The sequence below is a fragment of the Choloepus didactylus genome, chromosome X, assembly GCF_015220235.1.
Source record: "Choloepus didactylus isolate mChoDid1 chromosome X, mChoDid1.pri, whole genome shotgun sequence".
In the NCBI taxonomy this organism is placed as follows: domain Eukaryota; kingdom Metazoa; phylum Chordata; class Mammalia; order Pilosa; family Megalonychidae; genus Choloepus; species Choloepus didactylus.
This window is the reverse complement of record NC_051334.1, coordinates 127,276,689-127,300,244: the sequence shown is the minus strand read 5'-3', so window position 1 is coordinate 127,300,244 and position 23,556 is coordinate 127,276,689. Positions and strand designations below refer to the sequence as shown.

The window sequence follows — 23,556 nt, the reverse complement described above, 5'->3', positions numbered from 1 at the left end:
TCCTGTTGCTTTTACTCCCATTATAAATATATTTTCCTGCTCTGAGGTAGAATTGACTGCATTTTTTTGGAATAAAGCAGTTGGGGTAGTATAGATTTTAGGCTAAAGTTACTACACCTAGAAACATGAAGCTTTTCAGTAGAGTTAATACAAAAAGTGGACTCTTAAATCTCCAAATACAAAGGTGATATCAGTATAGAAAAATTTATAAATTGACTTACCTGAGTTTTTGTGTGGATCATGAAAATGTCTAAATTCTATATTGAATTGAGTACTTAAGGAGGTTAAGGTAATTATTTACAATTTTGTTCTTTCCCTTTCTCTTGCAACTTGCTCTTTGTCCTATAATTGACTCCCTTTTTATTTCCATAATTTTAACCACTGGAAAGGCAAAAAGGACAAGGAAAGTGTGCATTAGTGAACAGACAGAAAACATTTTTGCATGATGGAATATAGAAGGATGAATGGATTGAATATCAAGAATCTAATAGCAAATTATGTTGCCAGGTTTGTCAGAAACGAAGGCTTAAATGAACATTAGAAAAGTAATTGCCTCCCTGATTCTTTTTGTTAACCGAAGCACACTTGGCTACACAGAAGGGCAGTGAAGGTAAATAGGATTTTGGGTCCAAGGCCTACTCAAGGATCAATGTGTGTTTGTGTGTGTGTGTGTGTGTGGGGGGGGGGGATGTAGAAGCATCTGTGGCTCAAATGGGGCACAGAGTAAGAAGACAGTCCCCATTCACGTGCATATTCCACAAGCCACATGGGATGTCTATATGCAGACAATTGAGTTGATTGTGCAGCTTGACTTCACTTGATGTACTTGAGAAATTATGTGTAAAAGAAAAGTATCACAGTGGAAGGTGTAATTAGACTGCCATTACAATCCAAAGCTCTCCACAACAGAGACCATTTTGGGAGCTGTATAATTAAATATATATATTATGAAGAACTCTAATCCTCACTTCAAGGGGGTGTTCTGTATTTATCAGGGCATAGCCCAGATATATTTCATTCATCTCAACAGCCCCACAAAGAGAAATAGGCACATTCATGTTTATCAGTCCACATGATCCTTGTACTTTATAACCATCATAATGGGATTTGAATTCCTGGAACAGTAGGGATTATAGTATGGCTGCTTCAACAATTAGCAGAGCTCACTAGCTGGAAAGACCTACATTGAAAAGACTGGACAACTTCAGCTTCTCTAGTCTCCCGGTCTCATTCATAGTAACCAAATGCTCACTTGGTGTTGCATTTGAATGTATACTGTTTCTTTAAAACATAAAACCGGTTCAGAAGACTTGTCAAGTAAAACATGCCGAAGTACACACTAGTTAAACACCTTCAGTAACTGCTTACGAAAATATTACCAGGTGCTAATTGACCCCAAAGGACATCTTGAAAATGCACCAAAATGCTTTAAAAAAAAAAAAAAGATTTGAAACTAAAACTGCCAAAAGGCATAACCTGGAAATTTTGAGTATGAGAATTTGTATATGTAAGCCAGATCATTGCCTCTAATTTATAAAATGTGCAAAAGAGAAATTATGCAAAATAAATGCACAGATTGAGGCTGAACTATATTCTGTTTTAGAAGAAAAACACTTCCTTTTCCCTCCAGACATGCATGTTAATGGATGCTGGATTTCAGGCAGCTACCTTACCTCCCTGTTTGCTGCTTAAGTGTAATTCAGAGATAAGAAATGCAACTGAGCTGAACAAAATGAGACAACTTCCCTCCTGTCTCTTGTGCATGATAAAGGCTAAAGCAATTAGGAGCCACTGTTGCATGCTACATTGGAATTTGTCAGCAACATCAGTGCTGTGCTTTATAAATAGGGAAGCTTAAAGTCCTGAGAATGTAGGAGGAGTCCACTGATTTTACCTAATATTCAACACTTGGGTCCATAGAACTGAACTAGAAGCAATTCCCTCACATTTTCAATTTCAGAATATCCAATATAGTGTCTTCTACTTCATTGATAGTAATCTAAACTATCATTTCAATAACAAAAGAACAAGGAAGTACTGAAATGGAAAGCAGATTCTTAAGTACCCACAGAAGGATATGAAGCTGGTTCACTCTGCATTTCCACACTTGTAGCCCCTAAGAATTTTTTCCACATTTTTGCATTTTATGCATCATTTTCAGGGAATTAACTGAATGCATGTAGGTCATTTTAAATATGTGCATGCTCGGATTCTTTGTTGTTTCATTTTAACTTTCTCAGAAGTAGCTGAGGAGCCATCTGTTTTACCTTGTTTTTTTTCCATTCTGTTTTTCCTTTATATCAAGATTATGTTCATTCCAGGAAGACAGGAGGTATTGGTGGGAGAAGTGGGGTAGTCAGAGAAGACAGTGCTTAGAATTATACGTAAATATAACACAGTAATTACACAGCAGATATAACCTGTGTAGGATACAGACACTACAAAAAAGCTTTTTGGAAGACCACCACATCCTTTTGCAAGGGTGTGACAATGACACATACATCAACATCTTAGCCTTCTTAATACCACAGAAAACTATGGTTGATTCTTGGTTTGTGTTGAACTGATATTCTGGAATTGGGCTCCTAACTACAAGCGATTGTAGAGATGGTGTTAACCAGGCCCTTTCAGCCTTTCAGCTACTTAGTTAATCTACTCCTCTCCCTTGGAGTAATTATATGAATCATATTTCCTAGCTATGCGAGTTCTGATAAAAAGTCTAGTGGGAGAATAAGATGAAATTATTGGAAAGATTTCTTCTTAGTTTAGAGTTTTATGATACATGATACTCCATGAAAAATGAGAGTTGGCCACATAGGATTTGAAAGGAGGATTTTCTCTTCCTGCAATCCATCCAGACTCCCCTGCCAAGAAATGGCTACATTATACCAGTGGTGCTCACAATCTTTCACTCTGCAAATTTAGAAACTTTAAACCATGTTTTCCACTTCCCCCATTTAAAAGAAAGCAAACTCCACCTTGCTAGAATTACGCAAAAAAAATCTTACTTGAAGTTCCAGGTTCTAAATCATGGCTGAGACAAAAGATTAGGCCACCTTAATACAAATATTCATGTTACAAGAGACACACTAGAAGACGCTACATTGTAAACCCAATGTGCCACATAGTAAACATAATCTTCTAGAATGAATTTGACCTGCTGTTGAAGTGAATATATACCCTGTGTTGCACCAAGGCATTGCAAGTAATGATAAAGAAAAACCCTTAGCAAGACTTCCACTTTTGGCCTAGGTAGACCAAAACAACCAAGAAAAGTTATTTTTATATATGAAACAAGGTTTTTTAACACACTGGACATCAGGCAATGAAGGACAGTGATCACTGAGAGAAGAAAAACAAACTTGTTGAGCCCTACAATTGCCCCAGCTTATTGCCTTCCCTCAAGATTTCAGGTCATGGAACGGGGAGGGGGAACCCAGGCAGAACCTGGGAGATACCCTGAATTGGGGAGGTGGAGCTAGAGTTCACAGGATCGAGTACTAGAGAGGAGAAAGCTTCACAGAATTCCATAGCTCTGCAGCGAGTCCTCCCTGAGTATTCTGCAGAATACTGACCAGCCCATGCATTTTGAGGGAACTACCTGAGGCCAGAAAAAGAGCCACCTGAAGGGATCAGAAGTACAGTGCTTGCAACTCACACAGGCTCAGAAATAGATCCTGTTCCCACTAGCCAGAATGGAAAATCTCAAGATACATGGGATATTGAACAGAGTACACAGAAGTTTCTTGCCTTAGTAGTGGGAAAAAAATTAGTCCTAGCCAGAGCACTAATCTGGACCTACCTAACATATCTTACAATTTAGTCCTGAAAAAAAACAAAGTGTTTCCAAGTAACTTAACTGTTTCAGAACAAAGGTAAGGAATATTTATAGAATAATAAAAATATACAACACCAAACACAATAAAATGTGCAATGTCTGACATCAAATTTAAAATTACCAGACAGGCAGAGTAACAAAGAAATTTGACCATTAATAAAGAGAAAAATCCATTGCAACCTACCCAGAAATGACACAAATAATAAAATAAGTAGATAAGGACATTAAAATGGTTATTATAACTACATCCCATATATTCAAAAGGTTAAGTAGAGACATGGAAGATGTTAAAAAAAAAAAGACAAAAAATGGAACTTCTAGGGATGAAAACTACAATGTCCAAGATGAAAATAATAGGCTGGATGAGATTAATGGCAAACTAAGAAGAAAAGATTAGTCAACCTGAAAACATCAATAGAGACAATTCAACATGAAACTCAAAAAAGAGAAGTAAAAATAAAATTGACAGACCATCAGTGAGCTGTGGGACAATATCAAATGATATAATACATGTAATTGGAGTCTGTGAAGGAGAGGTGAAAGGATAGAAAAAATACTTTGAAGAAAATTATAAATCCAGAAATCCAGGAAGCTTAATGAACAAGAGCACAAGAAACAGGAGAAAAACTACACCAAGACATCACAATTACATTATGTACAGAAGAACAATGGTAAGACTGATGGCATGTTTGTCATTTGAAATTATGTAAGTGAGGAGAGAGTAGTGCAACATCTTTAGAGGAGAGAGAGAGAGGGAAATTATCAACCTAGAATCTTATAACCAGTGAAAAGAGCTTTCAGCTTTCAAAAATGAAGGCAAAATAGCCCCCCTCCCCTACTCTCCTCCCTCCCTCTCCTACCCTCAGCAGCTGTTGCTCCCCGGCCAGCCGAAAAGGGACTCCCTGACCCTTCCCTAACCCTCTTCTGACCTCAGTGCCACAGGATTGTCCTCTTTTTCCTGTTTCCTGGCCCAGCCCCAGTGTCAGGATGGGGGTGGGGGGCCTTGAGGAAGCAGAGGCACCACAGTTGAGGAGAGAAAAGATGACGACAACCCTCAAACCCTCAGCTCACCAGCCAGATCACTGGTTTGCCACCACCATGGCAGTGAAGCAGACACTGCTCACCTGCTCGGGCCACACAAGACCCATGGTTGATTTGGCCTTCAGTGGCATCACATCTTATGGCTATTTCTTAATCAGTGCTTGCAAAGATGGTAAACCTATGCTGTGCCAGGGATACACAGCAGACTGGACTGGAACATTTTTGGGTCATAAGCGTGCTGTTTGGGGTGCAACATTGAATAAGGATGCCACCAAAGCAGCTACAGAAGCTGCAGATTTCACAGCTGAAGTACGGAATGCTGTTTCAGGAGATGAACTGATGACCCTGGCTCATAAACACATTGTCAACTCTGTGGATTTCACTCAGGATAGTAATTATTTGTTAACTGGGGGATAGGATAAACTGTTACACATATATGACTAGAACAAACCTGAAGCAGAACCCAAGGAAATCAGTGGTCAACCCTGTGGTATTAAAAAGGCTCTATGGTGTAGTGATGATAAACAGATTCTATCAGCTAATGATAAAACTGTCTGCCTTTGAGATCAGGCTACTATGACAGAAGAGAAATCTCTAAATTTTAATATGTCTGTTAGTAGTATGGAATATATTCCTGAGGTAGAGATTTTGTTATAACTTATGGATGATCTATTGCTTTTCATAGTGCAGTAAGTTTGCAGCCAATTAAATCCTTTGTAGCTCCTGCAACCATCAATTCTGCATCTCTTTATCCTGAGAAAGAATTTCTTGTTGCAGGTAGTGAAGATTTTAAACTTTGTAAGGGTGATTATAATAGTGGGGAAGAATTAGAATCCTACAAAGGACACTTTGGTCCTATTCACTGTGTGAGCTTTAGTCCTGATGGAGAACACTATGCCACTGGTTCTGAAGATGGAACATTGAGATTAAGGCAAACTGTGGTAGAAAAAACATATGGCCTTTGGAAATGTGTGCTCCCTGAAGAAGATAGTAGTGAACTGGCAAAGCTGAAGATCAGTTTTCCAGAGACAACAGAAGAGGAGCTATAAGAAATTGCTTCAGAGAATTCAGATTCCATCTATAGTTCAACTCCTGAAGTTAAGGCCTGAGCATCAGACATATGGCACAGATGTATAAACTTACAGACTAAACAAGCAAGCAGAGAAAAAGCATCAGCCTTCCAGAGTTACTCTCTGCATAAGGCAAACATAGGCAGTAAATAATGGGGAATATGAATTAGCTCTAGTGCTGGAACTAACTAACTTGGTGTTACTTGTAAGTGAAAACTCTAAGAGTATCAGAAGAAGGCAGATGGAGTAATGCTCTTGTAGTAATGACCAGCCTACTGAATTTTTGAATGAATATGTGTAAGCCAACATTCAATTCCTATTATTACAATTAGACTTTTTGTAGCTGTTTATGTTATTATGGAGAAAAATATATAATGGCCTATTTTTCTGATATTTCCCTTAAAGGAGAAAGCCTTTTTTGATTTAGTTGTAAAGAAGAGGGAATACATGATAAAGTAATTGGTTTGATTTCTCTTTCATTGTATACTGCTTCTGACCATCTAATTGTTTTTAGTTATGTAAATAAAATGCCTCTAAAACAAAAACAAAAACAAAAGAAAAAGAAGAAGGCAAAGTAAAGACTTCTTCAGACATTTAAAAACTGAAGGAACTCATCAACAGCAGACCATTCGACAAGCAATGTCAAAGGAATTGTCAGGCATGGTGAAAGATGGAAATTTTGCACAAAGAATTGAAGACCACTGAAAAGGGAGACAATGTGGGTAAATACATAAACTATTTTTTCTTATTATATGAATGCCTTCAAAAGATAATTGAGGGATCTTGGAAGTGGCTCTTTTATTCCAGGAGTCATCTTGCTGAAAAATCAGGATTTAGGCTGCTGGGTCAAAAGTGAAAATAAAAATATTAGTTTAGGAGGGTGGCATTTGAAAGCAGCATGAACTGTCAAAAGGTGTGCATTCAGTGTGGAAGTGGGCCTGCTTATCTCTTGTCTTGAAGGACAGAGTGACAATTGAGTTTCATAAATTAATAAATAATAGACCAGAAAGATGGCAGGTTACAGTAAAATTCTCCTCCATGAAAAACACTAGATAAAGGACAGAAAGCACTCCAGAACAGCAGTTCCAGGGTTCCAGTGGCTGGGCAGGGACTTCTACACCCATAGTGAGTGTGCACATGGAGAAACTGAGAGACTGCATTTCAGACACTTGAGTGTTTGGCCTGGAAAGCAGCTGGGGAATCGGTGGTTGGAGCCGGCTGGTGAGCACAAAGGGGAGCAGCCTTCCACTCCTCAGGCACATTCCTCAGCACTTGGCTCGGGTGATAACCCTTTGCAGACCTGCAACCAAGAGGCCCTGTGTCAGGGACTGGCAGTTGGAGCCAGCATAGAAGGGGCAGCTTTCCATGCCCTGTGCAGCCATCTTTGCAGTTGGCTGAGGAGACGACCCTTCACAGCCCTGTGGCCGAGAGCTTCCTTGAGGGAATTTGAGATTCGGTGGGCTTATGCTGGCATCCATTCTTCCTCCACAAAAGCCTATGGTGTGCACAGACTAGAGCCAGGGGAGCTGCATGGAAGTCCAGGAGCCCTCCCCCAATCCCAGGGACTTGAGGGCACGTGGAAGACAGGGACTGTGGGGCATTTGAGCTGGAAGGTGAGACATGCAGCTCTGCAGTCCACGAGTACTCCACCTGCAGCCCCTGGAATAGCTGGGACCACTGTGTCCTGGAGAGGACTCCTTGCCAAACCGTGCAGGGCACACCCCCCACCCACAGGGCTGGCAGTCCCCAGTGCACATGGAAAATTCATATACTGATTGGACTTCCACATGGTTTGGACCACACTCAGTGCATAGATGAAGTTGGGGGAGAACTGGCTTGAGGGTAAGAGGTGGCTCAAGAGTGCCGTCTGCTGGTAGGTCAGGTAAAGTGCACTCCACCAAGCTGCAGCTCTGCCAAATTATAGATAAGTGTTCAAATAATCCTGCAGATCCTAAAAGAACCCTATCAAGATAAGCAAATGCCAAGAGGCCAAAAACAACAGAAAATTATAAAGCATGTGAAGAAACAAGAAGATACTGATAACCCAAACATCAAAATTAAAAAGCCACAGGAGACACAGAACTTCAAATAATTAATCACAGAAGTACACACAAACATCAATAACATGCCTCAGGATATAAAGGATATCAAAAGACCCTAGAAGAGCATAAAGAAGAATTTTCAAGAGTAAATGAAAAAAGTAGTGGATCTTATGGAAATAAAAGATACTGTTGATCAAATTGAAAATATTCTTGAGACACAAAACAAGCATTTTTGAAGAGGTAGAGGAACAAATTAGCAAACTCAAAGACAGGATGATGGAATGTGAAAGCACAAAAGAACAAATGGTGAAAAAAATACAGAAATTTGAAATGGATATCAGGGAAATAATGGATAACATGAAGCACACAAATATAAGAATCATTGGTGTTCCAGAAGGTGAAGAGCAGAGTAAAAGGCTAGGAAGAGTATTCGAAGACATTGTTGGGGAAAACTTCCCAACCCTTATAAATGACATAAATATGCAAATAAAAGATGCGGAACAAACTTCAAATAGAATAAATCCAAATAAACCCAGTCTCTGAGACATATTCTGATCAGATTGCCAAATGTTGAAGAGAAGGAGCAAGTTCTGAAAGCAGCAAGAGAGAAACAATTCACCACATACAAGGTAAACAACATAAGATTAAGTTGTGACTATTCAGCAGGCACCATGGAGGCGAGAAGGCAGTGGTATGACATATTTAAAACACCAAAAGAGAAAAAATGCCAACCAAGAATTCTTTATCCAGCAAAGCTCTCCTTCAAAATTGAGGGAGAGCTTAAAATTTTCAGACAAACAAATGCTGAGAGAATGTGTTAACAAGAGACCTGCCCTAAAAGAAATACTAAAGGAAGCTATACCAGCTGAGAAAAAAGAAAGGAGAGAGAGGTCTGGAGAAGGGAACAGAACTGAAGAGTATTGATAAGGGTAACTTAAAGGAAATAAACACAGAGATGGAAAAAATAGATCTGACAAAAACCAAAGGATATGATGTCTGATTCAAAAACTGCCTTCACAGTAATAACATCGAATGTAGATGGATTAAACTCCCTAATTAAAAGATATAGATTGGCAGAATGGATTTAAAATTATGAACCATCAATATGCTGTTTAGAAGAGACTTAGACCCAGTGACACAAAGAGACTGGAAGTGAAGGGATGGGAAAAAATATTCCATGCAAATTACAGCCAAAAGAAAGCAGGGGCAGCAATATTAATATCAGATAAAATAGACTTTAATGCAAGGATGTCATAAGAGACAAAGAAGGACACTATATACTAATAAAAGGGACAATTCACCAAACAGAAGTTACAATCATAAATGTCTATGTACCCAATCAAGGTGCTCTGAAGTACATGAGACAAACATTGGCAAAACTGAAAAAAGAAATAGATGTTTCCACAATAATCATGGGAGACTTCAATACACCATTCTCTCCTATAGATAGATAAATAAGACAGAGGACCAATAAGGAAATTGAGAACATAAACAATGTGATAAATGAATTAGACTTAACAGACATATATAGAGCATTATATCTCAAATTACCAGGATATACATTCTTCTCTAGTGCTCATGGAACTTTCTCCAGAATAGATCATATGCTGGGCCATAAAACAAGCCTCAATAAATTTAAAAAGATTGAAATTATTCAAAGCACATTCTCTGACCACAGTGGAATGCAACTAGAAGTCAATAACCATCAAAGATCTAGAACATTCACAAATATCTGGAGGTTAAACAACACACTCCTAAACAATCAGTGGGTCAAAGGAGAAATTGCAAGAGAAATTGCTAAATATATAGAGATGAATGAAAATGAGAACACAACGTATCAAAACCTATGGGATGCAGCAAAGTTAGTATTGAGGGAGAAATATATAGCTCTAAATGCACACATTAAAAGGGAAGAAATAGCTAAAATAAAAGAAGAAATGGAACAAATGAAGAAGCTAGAAAATGAACAGCAAACTAATCCTAAAGCACATAGAAGAAAAGAAATAGCAAAGATTAAAGCAGAAATAAATTATATGGAGAACAAAAAAACAATAGAGAGAATAAATAACACCAAAAGTTGATTCTTTGAGAAGATCAACAAGATTGACTAACCCTTAGCTAGACTGACAAAGTCAAAAGAGAGAAGACCCAAATAAACAAAATAATAAATGAGAGGGGGGACATTACTGTGGATCCCGAAGACATCAAAAAAAATCATAAGAGAATATTATGAACAACTGTATGCCAACAAACTAGACAATTTAGAGAAAATGGCTAATTTCCAGGAAACACACGAAAAACCTAGACTGACTGGAGAAGAAATAGAAGACCTCAACAAACCAATCGCAAGCAAAGAAATCCAAGCAGTCATTAAAACGCTTCCTACAGATAAAAGCCCAGGGCAAGATGGCTTCACAGGGGAATTCTATCACACTTTTCAAAAAGAATTGATACCATTCCTACTCCAACGTTTTCAAAAAACTGAAGAAAATGGAACACTACCTAACTCCTTTTATGAGGCCAACATCACTCTAATACCAAAACCAGATAAAGATGCTACAAGAAAGGAAAACTACAGGCCAATCTCCCTAATTAATATAGATGCAAAAATTCTCAACAGAATACTTGCACATTGAATCCAAAGACACATTAAAAAAATCATACACCATTACCAAGTGGGGTTCATTCCAGGTATGCAAGTGTGGTTCAACATAAGAAAATCAATCAATGTAATATAACACATTAATAAATCAAAAGGAAAAAATCAAATGACCATCTCAATAGATGCTAAAAAAGCATTTGACAAAATTCAGCATACTCTTTGATAAAAACACTTCAAAAGGTTGAAGGAAACCTCCTCAATATGATAAAGGGCATATATGAAAAACCCACAGCCAGCATAGTACTCAATGGTGAAAGACTGAAAGCCTTCTGTGCCGGTCTGAATGTATTATGTCCCCCAAAACGCCATTATCTTTGACGTAATCTTGTGTGGGCAGACATATCAGTGTTGATAAGATTGTAATTCTTTGAGTATTTCCGTGGAGATGTGCCCCACCCAACTGTGGGTGATGACTCTGATTGGATAATTTCCATGGAGATGTTACCCCACCCATTCAGGGTAGATCTAAATTAAATCACTGGAGCCATATGAATGAGCTGACAAACAGAAGGAACTCAGTGCAGCTGAGAGTGACATTTTGAAGAGGAGCCACAGCCAAGAGGGACACTTTGAAGAATGCACAGGCGCTGAGAGAGTAGCTGAAGATAAGAGACAGTTTGAAGATGGCTGTTGAAAGCAGACTTTTGCTCCGGAGAAGCTAAAAGAGGAAAAATGCCCCAAGAGCAACTAAGAGTGACATTTTTGAGGAACTGCAGCCTAGAGAGGAACATCCTGGGAGAAAGCCATTTTGAAACCAGAACTCTGGAGCAGATGCCAGCCACATGCCTTCCCAGCTAACAGAGGTTATCTGGACGCCATTGGCCATCCTCCAGTGAAGGTACCCGATTGTTGATGACTTACCTTGGACACTTTATGGCCTTAAAACTGTAACTTTGTAACCAAATAAACCCCCTTTATAAAAGCCAATCCGTTTCTGGTGTTTTGCATTCTGGCAGCATTACAAACTAGAACACCTTCCCTTTAAGATCAGGAATGAGAAAAGGATGCCTGCTGTCACCATTATTATTCAACATTGTGCTGGAAGTTCTAGCCAGAGCAACCTGGCAAGACAAAGAAATAAAATGCATACAAACTGGAAAGGAAGAAGTAAACTGTCATTATTTGCAGATGGTACGATCTTAAATTTGCAAAACCCTGAGAAATTGATGACACAGCTATTTGAGCTAATAAACAAGTTCAGCAAAGTGGCAGGATACAAGATTAATCCACATAAGTCAGTAATGTCCTTATCTAATAGAAATGTCTAATGGAAGAGACACTCAAGAAAAAAATTCCATTCACAATAGCAACTAAAAAATCAAGTACCTGGGAATAAACTTACCTGTACACAGAAAATTGCACAACTCTACTAAAAGAAATAAAAGGGACCTAAAGAGATTGAAAGATAGTCCATGTTCATGGATAGGAAGGATAAATGTCGTTAAGATGTCAATCCTACCCCAACTGATCTACAGATTCAATGCAATTCCAATCAAAATTTCAACAACATACTTTGCAGACTTGGAAAAGCTAGTTATCAAATTTATTTGTAAGGAAAAGGGGCTTCGAATTGCTAAAAACATTCTAAAAAAAGAAAATTGTAGTGGGATGACTTACATTTCCTGACTTTGAAGCCTACTATAAAGCCACAGTATTCAAAACAGCGTGGTATTGGCACAAAGATAGACATATTGATCAACAGAATCAAATTGGGAATTTGGAAAAAGACAGCCAACTCCATGGTGGACTGATTTTTAATAAGGCCCTCAAAATCCACAGAACTGGAACAGAACAGTCTCTTTAACAAATGGGGCTGGGAGAACTGGATATGCATATCCAAAAGAATCAAAGAGGACCCCTGCCTTACACCTTATACAAAAATTAACTCAAAGTGTATCAAAGACCTCAATATAAGAGACAGTACCATAAAACTCCTAGAAGATAATGTAGGGAAATATCTTCAAGACCTAATATTAGGAGGTCACTTCTTAGACCTTATACCCAAAGCACAAGCAATGAAAGAAAAAATAGATAAATGAGAACTTCTCAAAATCAAAAGCTTCTGTACCTCAAAGGAATTTGTCAAAAAGTGATGAGACAGCCAGTTCAATTGGAGAGAATATTTGGAAACCATGTATCTGATAAGAGACTGATATCTTGCATATATAAAGAAATCCTACACCTCAACAACAATAGTACAAACAGCCCAATTATAAAATGGGCAAAAGATATGAAAAGACATTTCTCCAAAGAGGCTAAAATACCCATGAAAAAATGTTCATCTTCACTAGCTATTAAGGAGATGCAAATCAAGAACACAAAGAGATATCATTTCACACCAATAAGAATGGCTGCCAGTAAACAAACCAGAAACTACAAATGTTGGAGAGGATATGGAGAAATTGGAACTCTTATTCATTGCTGGTGGGATTCATAATGGTACAGTCACTCTGGAAGACAGTTTGGTCATTCCTCAGAAAACTAGATATTGAGTTACCCTACAATACAGCAATTTCACTTCTCGGTATATACCCAGAAGATCTGAAAGGAGTGACACGAACAGATATTCGCACACCAAGTTTCTTAGTGACATTGTTCACCATTGCCAAGAGATGGAAACAATCCAAATGTCCTTTAACAGATGAGTGTATAATCAAAATGTGGTATATACATATGATGGAATACTATGCAACAGTAAGAAGGAATGAGGTTGTGAAACATATGACAACATGGAAAAACCTTGAGTACATAATACTGAGTGAAATAAGCCAGACACAAAAGGAGAGATAGTGTGTGTTATCATTAATATGAACTCCATGAAAAATGTAAAATAAGTGTTTTATAATGTAGAATATAGGGGACCTAGAGATAGACAGAAGTTACTGAAGGGGGAATGATTATCTAATATGTACAGATATGATAATGAGGGTGAACTTAATGGTATGGGAATGGTCAGGTGTGACTATGGTTCATCAATGGGTTTAAAAGTATCAGTGACTCATTGAGTTGTTTAAAGGCATTTAATCCAAAAAGTAGCACCACAAATCTAAATAAGTGTTAACATCATATACTTATAAGTATGACACTGGTGCAGAGGGCTAACAGAGTGGTATATGGAGAAACTACCCATTACATATTATAGTCTATATTTAATAGGATATCTTACCAATACCGCACTATACTAGGGATGAATAATTAACAGCTGATAAGAGCTCTGGGAGGTTTCGTGTTATGATAATTGTTCAAAGTTGAGAGTGATGATGATTTATCCATTTATCCTGGGATATAATACATATTAAGTGAAATTAGGAACCTTCTCCGTAAGAAATCAAACCTTCAACTTGTGGCTTCCTCTTGTGAAACTTAGGGTTGTAAAAGGGAAGCTGAGCCCTCCTATAATTATGCCTAAGAGGCACCTCCAGGGAACCTCTTTTGTTGTTCAGATGTGGCCTTTCTCTAAGTCCAACTCTGCAATAAAATTCATTAACCTCCCCACCACGAGGGACATGACTCCCAGGGGAGTGAATCTCCCTGGCGACATGGGACGTGATGCCCAGGAATGAGCCTCGTCTTGGCAGCAAGGGATTGAAAATACCTACTTGACCAAAAGGGGGGTGGGAAAGAAAGGTAACAAGCTGAGGTCACAGTGGCCGAGCAATCCAAAATAGAGTTGAGAGGCTATCCTGGAGATTTCTCTTACACAAGCTCCAGCTAGACATCCTAAATGGCCGCAGTGTGCCATGCCCTTACCAAAAATAGTCCCCAAATACCTAGGTCCTGAGATTCTATAAAATATTCACTCGCTAAGTTTTATCTCTCAGAAACTTAAATCCACTAGAGTGTTCCTATGCCAGACAAGTCCTAAAACCCAGAGGTAAAAGCCTCTTTAAGAACAACAATCAGATGCAGCCCCCTTCCCCATACTGTCAACACCCCCTTTCAATATAAACAAGTTAGGGTGCTTACTGCCTAGACACCCCTGAAGATGGAGAAAGAGATTGAGAAGAAGGGGTAGCAACAAACAAGATAAGATTTAACAAAGGTCTATGAATTCTAAAACTTTATATAAATATATATATTTTTTTTAGATGCTGGGGTGTTTGAATAGCTTGAAGGAGGTAAATGAAATGGTGGAACTCTAACCTATAACATCCTTTGAAATATGCTCTTTAGCTATTCATTGAATTGTTCTTTGAAAGTCTTCATCTTTCTGTATATACCCTATATTGCATAATAAGGAAATAACTGAAACTGTGGGACTGTAACCCATAACAATTTTTGAAAATACCTATATAACTGCTTGTTGAGCTGTACATCAAAAATTAACACCTTTCTGTTATGTATATTTTACAGTAATGGAAATTCTGAAATTATGGAACTGTTACCCATGATATCCTTTGAAATTTGCTAACTGCTTGTTAATTCATACTTTGAAGGTTATCACTGTTATGCATATATGTTAAAGTTCACAATTAAAAATGCATTAAAAAATAGGTCATTGAGGATAGCAGCAGAAATGGCAGTGTAAGGACTTCCAAAAATCCACTGCTCCAGAAAATCAAGGAGAACACTGGAATAAAATTGTCAAAATCAACTTTTTCAGAACCCTGCATATTAACAAAAAGCTTGCAGCAATCCAGGGAGCATTTAGTCAAGATAAATAACTGAATCCCAGTAAGAACAATAAGCTCTGTAGTGTTTTAAGTTGCAACAATCCCATTCCCCCTCCTCAGCTCTGTAGTAGACTTGAAAACTAACAGCCATTGATCATGGCAAAACCCAACCACCTGTAAGTCACTAAATGAGGCAGAATGGAGTTGAAGTGCCTTCAAAATTCCTGGAGATTTTTCACTATTTGACCTGTTTGGTGGTTCCCTGGAAGAACACACTCACAGAGCATACCTTTATTTGTCCTGACACAGAGTTCCAGCTGATACAGAATTCCGACAGGATTTTCCCTAAGAGTGTTTGTCAAAATAATAAATGGCAATTGTTTAATATTGTGGCTGCTGAGATGGTGGATAAACAGTTGGGGAAAACAATAGGCTAACCAAAAATCTTAAAAGGAATATCTGGGGGATGAGATGTTCATAGGAGACTTCAAAAAATTCTGACATATTTCTGGGAATCTAGAAGGACAAAACCATGAATAGGGATGTGTGCATGCCCAAGGTTGTGCACATGATCAGGAAAGACCTGAGAAGGCCCTTACCTCTCACCCCTGGCTAGTGTGAGGCTTGTGTGCAAATGGGAAGTGAAGGCTAAGGCACAGTTGCTAAATGTTTGGCTTAATCTTGAAGACACGGCCAAACAAGTACACTGAGCCTCTCAGAAATGACTGGGACATGTATTGGTTCAAGCCATGTAAGAAATATCTGTAAAATAATTAGCTGACTTTAGGGGCTTTGAGGAAATCAGCTAGAAAGGTATTTTACCTGAAAGGGAAGTATATTCACTTCTTGGTGGGCTCCATGAAGCCAGGCCTGCTTAGTAAATAGTCTAAAACTGCCTTTGGCTTTAGAGCTTGTTTGGTTTTCTGTAATCTTCAGTCTAAGCACTCACTCTGGTACCCTTGATGAAAAGAAGGGAATCAGATCTGAAGAACTATCGGAGGCTCACCCCTCACAAAGGCTCTTGAGGCTAGAAAGCCACTAAAAAATTGGTTGTCTATTCTTTTGCTTACTAACACTTTGGGGCTTTTGGAGGACTGCAGGCATATACACCTAACTTGGCAGATTTCTCTAGTAGAAGTTGTGCTACCAGGCATTTTCTTTCTGGAGCCTTCAGAGATCAGTTATGGGTGCTTAGAATCTAGTCCAGACATCTGCCAGTGAGACAACTGAGATTTATTTGACATAGGTTGGAGTAAACTAGATGGTTACCTAGGGGAAGTCAAACTGCATTCTTCAGAGATCAGTGGGACAATATTTGGAAAAAGCTTAAAAATTTAGGATCATAATGAACATAATTTGCCTCATTTTGCCCTAAGAATCTTGGAACAAAGCTTCCAATAAAGTGAGATAAATTGCATCTTAGATTAAATAGTGTTAAATTGTATTTCTCCTGGCCTATTCTTCAGTTCATAGTGGAGGATGCTTAATCATGCATATGATTTTTATCAATTCACACTCATTTTGCCACATACAGAATAAAGCACCTCCACTAGATGTTGGTAACTAAAAGTATTTGTATATTTTGTCAGGGTTACAAGAGGAAAAAGACAACATACTAAAATTAGGATTATCTGAGGAGAGTTTATTTACAAAGCCACTAATTACAAAGATATAGGTGGTGTTTAGGGGAAGTAGAAGAGATAGTGTAGGATCTCAGGGCTAGCAGCACAGCAGCAAGAGAGTTGTCACCATCCCTAAACCTGAAGGCATGAGGGAAAGGAGAGATTACTGGAACCAGAGGAGAGATAATTATGAAGAGCAGGTCACCTTGAGAGGAGCAGTGACATTCAATCAGTCCAGGGACACAAACCAACCTGAGGAAACCCCACAGAGAGAGGAAGCCATGAAAATAAATATCCTGACCTCAGTCTTATCCTCCCTCTGATACACTGCTGGGGAGTCCCATTGGTCTAACCCAACCAGAAGCCACAGGGCACAGGAACCCTATGGGGCAGAAAGCAGGGCAAAGGATGCAGTGTGAATCTGGAAGGAAAAACAGAAGATATCTAGCATAATCTGGTATGATGTCAGCAATTAATAGTCCTATGGGGTTAGATGTTGGGGGTGCTGTCTACTTCTAAGTAATTAAGGTAACATAAAAGTGACTTTTGCCTGTCCATATGTTGAAGAACAGGACTGCTGGGCAAAAGCCCATAATCTGGCCTAGAGTTAGTAAGATTTGGTAGTCAAAGATAGAATAGCACACCTCTTTTCCAGAGCATATACTATTGTGAATTGTCACCTAGTATGGTACTCTACAGCTAGTAAACATCTAGTGATTGTTTGCTGATGTAGAACTTTGGAGACAGGATTATCTGGATCTGACTTTTTTGGTGTCCCAATTTATGAATATTCCACCTATACAAACCTTCCAAGCACCTTGAATCAACTCTAGAAACCACTACTCTAAAATGGAAATGACATATGACTTTAAAATATTATTCAGTTTATTTTGGAGCTGCCTAGGAATGAAGGTGTTTGTACAGTCCAACCTGAGAACTGATCTCTGCTAAAGAAGCCAATTGAACTCCTAGCCAAACAAAAGTTATTGCTCTTTGCTATATGTGTTGAGAGGCAGGGGAAATGCTACCAGAACCAATACTTAATAAGGCTCCGAAGAAGAGAATCTCTGACAGTAAAGCTGTCCCTTCTTTTTGGTTGCAGACATTGGGAAACTGGACTACCTCTTAAAATACTTGCTATTGATATTTATGAGACTGAAAGAATACATGAAGCTTAAAACAAGGAATCTGGTGGCAGGACTTTAGACACCCACCACCATTAACAATGTGCTCCACAAATCATTACAGATTCTAATTCATTTTTATAGGCTATAGTGCCCTCTTGTGATTAACTTATGAATAAACTTTTGATGGTTTGGCACGACCAGAAGTTTCAATTAACCACGCTGATTGAAGCAAAGAACCTCATTGGCACCACAAGAGCTAGGTGTTCTTTGAATTTGGCTGGATGGGAAAAGACACTGTACACTCACAAAGTGTCTAGTAAAATCTCCTTTGGAAGCTTGGGAGTGATGAGTATGACACCAACATGGCATTAGACTGCAGACCAAGCCAAAAATCTATAAAAGCAATGGGAATGTCCATTTTCCTATACAACACTTTTACATATGGACTTCTAGGAGGTAGAAGTTTCCATTGATCAACTCTTCCATTTAGCTATGGAATATTAGGATTTGGTTCTTAAATATTTTCTGAATTGTGAGAGAAAGAGTCATTGACAACTAGTAAACCAACATTTAGCGCACATAATAAATATTTGGCAAAGTATCTGATTAAGCAGAACAGCTAGCTCATTCATTGCCTGCCCATGTGGGAAAACCATTAAACTATGTATGACTGCAAAACACTCCATATGTAAATACTAGAGCAGCTACATCAGAAAAATCGTGGAATATTCAGTGGTAAGAGAGAGTTAGCATTAAGTTCCTAGATTGGATTGGCTTTGTGTACTTCGAACAGCTGAGCAGGGATGGGGACAGGGAATTCAAGAAACACATAGACCAGCTGCACACGCAACAATAAAAAAGTAGGGACATTCTTTCTGAGCCAAGATTTTCAACCAGTTAAAAGTGAGAGGGAAAGCTACAAACAGCAAAATCTCTAAGATTAGTGTTTGCAATTGTAAATCAAGGAGCAACCTTTGTGTATACACTATGTAGAAAAATCTATGGGATGTAATTTGGTGTTTTCAGTTACAATTACGCATTAGTGTTTTCATGCACATGGCTACATGGAAAATTAAACTAAAATATGCAACTGGTTAGCCTTGAAATCAACATTATCACTAGAGAGCTACCATTGTCAGACCCTAAATTTTACCACTTAACATGCTGAACTTTAGACTTTGCATGGGCTCATATTGGGGTCTAAAATTCTCAAAATAGCTTTGTTTGGTATTTTAGCTGTAATAAAAATTTTAGTATAGAGGTTTTTAATGCCTCTTACTTTCAGCAATCTCTGGACTATTTTAGAGAGCTACGTATGTTCATTCTTAACATTAGGAAAATTAACTCGCTAATCTGCTTTAAACATTATTAATGAATTCTTATGCAAATAGAAACTAATTCTGCTTCCTTTATCAACCATCAACACAATGTGTCAATAAATTTATTAGCTCACAAACACCTTCCAATGGTTTATTTTCTTCACTGGAAAAAGTTTACTTTACTATATAATCTCCAAGTCTGTAGAAACTTTTTAGGTTTGGATCTGCACTAAATGATTCTCTCAGAAGGGATCACTTGTTGATGTGCAGATGTGTAGTGCATCTATAAATGAACGGGTTTGTACACATAGGCTGAAGAGATATGCAAATACATAAACACAACAAACCATCTTTATAATATATGGTATCTTTAATTAAATTTAAATTGGTGGGTCAAAAGACATTAAGTGAGAAGATGACAGCTAAGGAAATAAGGTATGCTATGATTATTTAAAATAAAATGTTTAAAGTAAAGAAGAGCAAGAAACAGACACTGGCTTTTTGTAATTGAAGAGAGAAGACTAAGCAAGTGTTTTCTTCCCAGTTCTTGTATAAGCATAGGCCACAAGAAAATGATTCTTACATAAAAATAAAAAGCACAGTTTCGGAAAAGAATCATCAAAGTTGTTTGTGTATTTTTGTTTCTCAAAATGGTTTGGGGAAATCTGCCCAGTCAGGGATAAGCAAATACAAGATGTAAGAATCATTAAAACAGGGGCATGTGGTCTTAAGTGTCTTGGAAAATATAGCAAAAGAGACATTGCTCCATAGACATTATAATTTGTATATAACACAAACATTTAACATTCTGAATAAAGTGACTAAAAATCATTTATATTTTGAAAAAGTGAAATAAGAACTTGGGATAAAACTCAAAATAAATTTACTTTCAGTAGTAACTTGATGCAAGGGTATATTCTCCCACTTTGATAAACATGGATATAAAATCTTGCTGTCTATATTCTAGGTTTTCTTATGTTTTCTTGAAGAGTGTTCCATGACAGATCACATTCAAATGATTCAACATGTTGAGCTAAAATGCTGTTTACACAATATACACATTCTTTACTTACAGAGCAAAATAAGCTTAACACTTTTATATTAAAATCCTGGGATACAGCAGGATTATTAGCACCATGAAAAAATAATTCTTCCCTCAAACTGGAGTCTTTATCTTACTCAGTGTGATTCTTCCCTTAATTGATTTTTTAACAAGCTGTTTTAGTTACTGGGCATAATATATAATCTTCATTTTATAATCCTTGGAGAAAGTCATTCTGGACCCCAAAAGTAAATGAGACCTTGCTCTGGCACATTGCTGAGGTACATATGAATCTTCATGGTTACCATTCAGCATGTTCTCTTGGTCACATATAGTAGTAGCACCATTGGTGGTAGCAGTGGTAAAGATGGGGAGAGTGAGACATTGTGTCCCGGGAATTATATATATATATCACATTTTAAAAACAAAAGGAATTCTTCAAAATGTTATGTTCTCTTCATACACACTTGACATCGGCTAATACGTGTCCTCAAGTCTCCTGCTTTTAGAGTTTCTGACTGAGGTTTGCTGGGAAATAAGAACCAAGACAATCAGATTAGCCATTTCTGATATTTCAATTCTATTATCGGTTTGAATTAATATCTACACATTCTGTGTTTAGTAGCTCACCTCACGACTTAATGGCTTACTCTGGAGCAGTGCGATTTAATGCAATGACTGATGTGGCCTGAGGGCCACTAGTGGTAACGGGTATTTTTGTGACTCCTCTCTCTATCACTCTTTCCTTTGCCTATTTCTCTCCGCCCCCACCTCCCTTCCACTCTCTTTCTCTCTCTCTTACACATTTTTCTAATAGTCCTAGAATGAGGGGAATCTTGGCAACTGATAATGAATATGTGCTAAAGGATAAGGAAAATATGAAGTAATGGAAACTCAAAAGCAGCAATAAATAAAAATAAATTTAAACTGAAAAAAATCAAGTAGATTACAGTATCCTGAGATACATGTATGTATGTGGTATTACTCATTCAAACACTTGAATGAGAGCCCTAAAAACATTCTGAGAAAGGAGACCACTGGGCTGGGGGAATGAACACAGACTAAAGCATAAATTCCTAGGGTAACCTAAATCTAGCTGAACAGTTGCTGACTTGCTACTGTACATGTCATATTACCTTTCCTTACCTTTATCTGTTTGCTATTGAAGACTACTACCAAGCTATTTCAACCACATCTACCTGATATTAGTTAAGTCTGTGTATCTCACCTGAGTCAGGTATATGAGGAGAAAAAGCGGGAAGAAAGGACATGATCCAATAAATTCTCAATATTTGTTGGGTGTAAATCATCCATGAATTGTCCCTCTCTTCCCTAGCATCTCTGAAGGAAGCTTAGGACCTGAAGTGAAGCCATAAGCACTTTACCTGAACATGTCTGACACATCTACAGTTGCAAGCCAAAAGCTGTAGGAGTTGGCATAGTAATTGCAGGTACCCCGCCCATGACATTCAATGAAGGGAGCTGAACGAAATTCTTCCAAGCAGGAACCTGGGGAGGCCAGGGCTTGACCTGAGCCCTCTGCCCCTGCACTTGTGTGCTAGAAAAAGAAAATAAGAAAAAGTGTGTCACAATGCCCATGTGCCACAGTATTGTAATGAATACCCAAAAGATGTGTACTGATTTTGGTCCCAAATTCAAATCTATATCAAGGAACCAGTCAGCAATGCCAACAGGCAGACTATGGAAATATGTTCTAGAAAATGTGTGAGGAGAATACAGTGTGTGGACAGAAGTGATTTATTATGCAAATGGTAGGTTTTCCTCATATTGTGGAAAATGTAGATATGATGAATAATTAGTTATGATGACAAAGGCAAGAAAAAATGTTTCATACCATCATGAAGGAATAGCCAATCCACAAAGAATCCCATCCCTGAGGACAGTGGGGAATCTGGATGGTCTGACTGTGAACTGCAATCACCACGGCTGGAGCTTCACAAACTGTACATCTGGTAAAGGAAAGGGAGGTGGAACATAATCTACAGAGTGGATATGAGGGGAATAGCAGTCCCTCTTCCTTAGAAGCCTTCCTGGTATAGAGGCTCATTAAGATGTCTTCAATGCTCAGAAAAGAACAATGCACTTTGAAAATGCTTTTGCTTAAGCCCTGTGTGCCAATATACATAATAAAGTTATAAATTAAGACTGTAAGCATTTTTCAAGAAACTGAAAAAACACTGCTTATAGCCTTTTCCTTTTCCATTCTTCCCTAAGTTTATATTCATACTTGCTATAGTCAATGCCATAATTGCTGTTAGCCTTTGGCTTATTGTATTGCACATACTTCTGGCTGTCAAAGTGCCCAAAGGAGGACAGACATTTAGTAATGTAATCGTGGTAAGAACAATGTCTGGTAAACTGGAATAGACAAGAAACAGACATATTCTCAATCCCCACCCATTATTCTTGATCCAAGGGACATTCATTAACCATTTGGCCAAGTCTGGAGAAGTACAACATATCCAGTGCTGGGCAGGTACCCAGGCACTTGGAGATGTGGCTGAAATCTATGAAATCATGTAAAACAGCAAAAGTGACTACAACTCTATCTACCAAATCACTAATAAAGAGCATGAGGGACCATTTTGAAATATGACTGAGGCCAATTTGGCAAAAACAGTTTACTCACATATTAGGGAATACATCTAGGGACCTTTTACTCCCAAGAGGTAGGACTGACAAAAATCACTAGAAATGAATTCCCAAAGGATTTAGGCAAATGTATTAAAAGGGGCACCATAAATTTGCTACTTAGAGAGGCTGAAGTGGGTCTCTAACGTTCACATTCAATGTCAGAAAAACTAGACTTTCCAATTATTCATCCTTTAGGATCACTAGAATCCTGGATCACCAGGGCGATCTGACTGAAAATGGCAATATCCAATATTTGTAGGAGATAAAATTAAACTAGGGTTTGAAGGTGGCAAAACCCTAAGATACCTTTATTAATGGTACCAACCTTCTCTTACTTACTCATGCACCAAACCTCAGCTATCAGTTCCTCCTTCCCATAGCTAACCAATTATACTAAATCCTATCTATTTTATTAATATGATATCTCAAATGCCCTCCCCCCACTGAGAGTTCTAGTCCACTCATACCAAGACTATAACAATACTTTTCTATCTAACTTGTCTCCCTACCTTAGGACTATCCTCT

The 23,556-nt window shown here is 38.1% G+C and overlaps 1 protein-coding gene and 1 pseudogene across 4 annotated transcripts in view; one reads left to right on the top strand and one right to left on the bottom strand.

The window, feature by feature from the left end:
* The first annotated feature begins 4,936 nt into the window (after positions 1-4,936).
* On the top strand, positions 4,937-5,988 carry LOC119523751 (annotated as a pseudogene).
* A 13,714-nt stretch (positions 5,989-19,702) lies between these two features.
* The window catches only part of COL4A5 (collagen type IV alpha 5 chain), a 414,777-nt gene continuing 410,923 nt past the window's right edge, over positions 19,703-23,556 (bottom strand). For all 4 annotated transcript variants that reach the window (XM_037821236.1, XM_037821237.1, XM_037821239.1 and 1 more), the window contains 3 exons: positions 22,232-22,346; positions 21,762-21,934; positions 19,703-20,904 (listed from right to left, as the gene is read on the bottom strand). In XM_037821236.1, the coding sequence (XP_037677164.1) occupies positions 20,823-20,904; positions 21,762-21,934; positions 22,232-22,346 (370 nt within the window). In that variant the 3' untranslated portion in view covers positions 19,703-20,822. The remainder of the gene's footprint in view (positions 20,905-21,761; positions 21,935-22,231; positions 22,347-23,556) is intronic.